The 2,930-nt window shown below is 37.5% G+C and overlaps 1 protein-coding gene across 1 annotated transcript; it reads left to right on the forward strand.

Annotated features, from left to right (window-relative positions):
- Positions 1-2,549, forward strand: DI09_248p10 (uncharacterized protein; the record flags this gene model as incomplete). The annotated part of the gene is made up of 4 exons (XM_013382898.1): positions 1-528; positions 624-1,221; positions 1,302-1,892; positions 2,004-2,549. Coding segments are annotated over 4 exons (2,263 nt in total), but the record flags the coding sequence as incomplete, so codon positions are not given.
- Between the last annotated feature and the right edge of the window lie 381 nt (positions 2,550-2,930).

Raw genomic sequence — 2,930 nt, forward strand, 5'->3', positions numbered from 1 at the left:
GTTGTTTGAGCTTCCAATTGAGCTTGAATATTGGAGAGATTCTAACGTTCTTCAATGTCATTCGTCTTTCCCCTTAACTGGTCCTGATCCCTTTAACGTAGACGACGAATTTCAGTCAAAAATTTGTTCGTATCAGAGTACAGCGGGCACTGCCAATGCAGCGGGAACCACCAATACCGGATTCACCACTGCAACTAATAGGCAAATTAATATTTCAACACGTTCTTTAAAAAAGGCTAGATTACTATTTCAGGACCACACGGATGAAAGTCTCGCGCCCCCTTCTAATGCAGAGCAGGCTATCGATGGTTCAGAAAAAATTGCTTCTTTTTTTACCACGGCCTCAAATAAGGCCATTCCTATTTCTCTAAACTCTCTTTTGAAAGTAAACGAATTTCTTCTGCATCCGGAATCTCCCAATTGGACGGAGCCACCTTCAAGCACGGCACCAACAAAGTTTGAAGAGCCTCAAAAAGTTCCCAAAAAGGATCAAATGACTATGCCCTGTAACGAAAACCCCGCTAAACCGTCTCTAAATTTCCAAACATAACCAAAACAAAGATCCTTTCAAAACGGTCAACAATACATGCGAATCGGTAATAAGGATCCCATTTTTTTGTTAGATCCGATCAGTTGAAAGCCTATTTAGACCGTTCAAGATCAGATCAGGCTCGTTTTTTATACGATCTTGACGTAAACAATGTGCCTTGTAGGTCTACTAATTTTTCTCAATGTTTTTTAAAATTACCCAAGTATCCTAGAGACTGTGTAACCATGCTTCCTGATCAGGTCTTTAATACATTTGCCGTTGTGCAAGCATTAAAATGCAATGCAACCATAAATGGGGGTCTTCTTGATCAAAACTGGGTCACTTTGCAGCTTCGAATTGAGTTTGAACGCGCATGTGCTTTATTTAGATTTTTGCGTGTAAATTACGAACACCAAAATTTAAATCATCTGCATGCCTTTTTCCACCGAATATTTTCGCTTGATTATTTTGTTTGCAGGATGACCTATCGCTATTTTAAAGATATTTCTGGTAAAAATCGATCTTGCTTGAGAAGAATTTATGAATGTGACGATTCGTCTTGCAAACCAATGGTTCTATATGTAAGCGACATTTTTTACAAGTGTACAAATTCAGATGAAGCCTTATGGCTTGAATTCTGCGACGGCTGGTATTTTGGCGAATTTAAAGTTGACCATCACATTTCTTCTTTGGTAAGAAACAATGAAATCTTTATTGGGCAAAAGCTAATCCTATTTCATTCAGAGGTAGGAGTTTCTTTCCTAATCTTTAGTATGTTGGACCTTCGGATGGAATCGATCCTAAGCCCTTGTTCTGCAACATAACTCACGAATCTGTGGCTTTTAAAAAATTTCCTCTTCGCAAAGGATCTGAATCTTCAACCGCGTATTTCAAGCTTGGCTATAATGCGGTTGCTATAGCACCATGGGACTGCAAACTTGGATTTTCGAATATTTCGATTTTTTCTTTGAATAGAGAAATCTCATCGTTTGATATCAATGGCGGACTTGTACCTGTAATTAATAATCTTGTTCTCCCCGTCAAAATCCAACCGTTTTTATTTATCAGGAAATCAATTTCGTCGCCAAAAACCCCCGTTCCAAATAATTCGTCCTTTTTAATCACATTTGAGCAAGAAAATGATCTGCTTGCAAGGTTAATGGCTATTTTGGATTCATCCTCAATATCATCTGATGAAGCAAACTCCATCATGGAAATGTACGTATCAAGCTCATCGCCTTTCTGTTTGCTTATATCTTATTCGGCTGCCGTCGGAAATGCTCCAAAGTGGATTATTATCCGCTTATGGAAGACCAATCCAGATGACTTGAATTATCTTTTGCCGATAAATTCGGTTTTCTCTGTATGCTAAGTATTTTTATCCTAGATTACATCACTAAAGAGCTGTGCATGTATACGTCCGTTTCGGAAAAGACCAAATTTTACCTTCTTCGAGGCGACAAATTATTCCCAGATTTTCCAGAAATCCCGCCTTCCAGAGGCCCACTTCAACTTGTTTAAAGACGAATTTTTAGAATATATTTCAAATGCCGTGTATATTACTTTATTTCCTTGTGTTTTTGTAAAGCACCTTGCTTCGAACTTGACTCCAAATGCAACTTTGACGGATGAGCTCAAGAACCAATCTGTAGTTTTAACCTCTTTACATGAATTGAAGGAATTTTACTTGTATCTTGATTCTAACTCGCTATCTGTATATTTGTTGCTTGTTATGATTAAGAAACCCATATTACAATCGGTCTTTATTGATGGATTTGAGATCTTCCATTCGAAGCCAATCGAAGCCAATATTAAAACTAATGTTGATGCTCCTTTGTCATTGTCAAATTTAATATTTATTAATCATGATCCCAAATATAATCTTTACATATTTGAGTCGACCAGCTTAGTATGCTCCATGATGACGAAAGACGCCGTTTCAACTGCCGTGCTGGAAAGGCTTAGGTATTTCTTGATCCTTTTAAATTTAGGGCATCCCATAGGGAAGCTAGTATTTTAATTGATTCCATTGTTAATTAAACTATAAATTTTAATGTTCGAACTTTCATCCAAAGATGACGTTGAAAATGCACTGAACGATGACGCTACCTCATATTTGCTGATTGTTTTTTACTCCGCAGATAATGCCCCGTGTTGTAATCTCATTACAATCATCGAAAACTGGGAATCTATCATCCAATCTTCACTTCCCTGTTCTCCAATTTCATTCTCAAAAGTCAATGCTGAAAAAAACTCTGAACTTTGTGAAATATACGCCCTTTCGTCTTTGCCAACGGTTGTTCTATTATCAAAAAATCAATGCACTGCACCAATTTCAATGATCGAAGGCTATGATCCATTGACTCTTGCAAACGAGCTTAATGATAAATGTCACATAGGG

The sequence above is a fragment of the Mitosporidium daphniae genome (genome assembly GCF_000760515.2).
Source record: "Mitosporidium daphniae strain UGP3 chromosome Unknown contig-248, whole genome shotgun sequence".
Lineage (NCBI taxonomy): Eukaryota > Fungi > Microsporidia > Mitosporidium > Mitosporidium daphniae.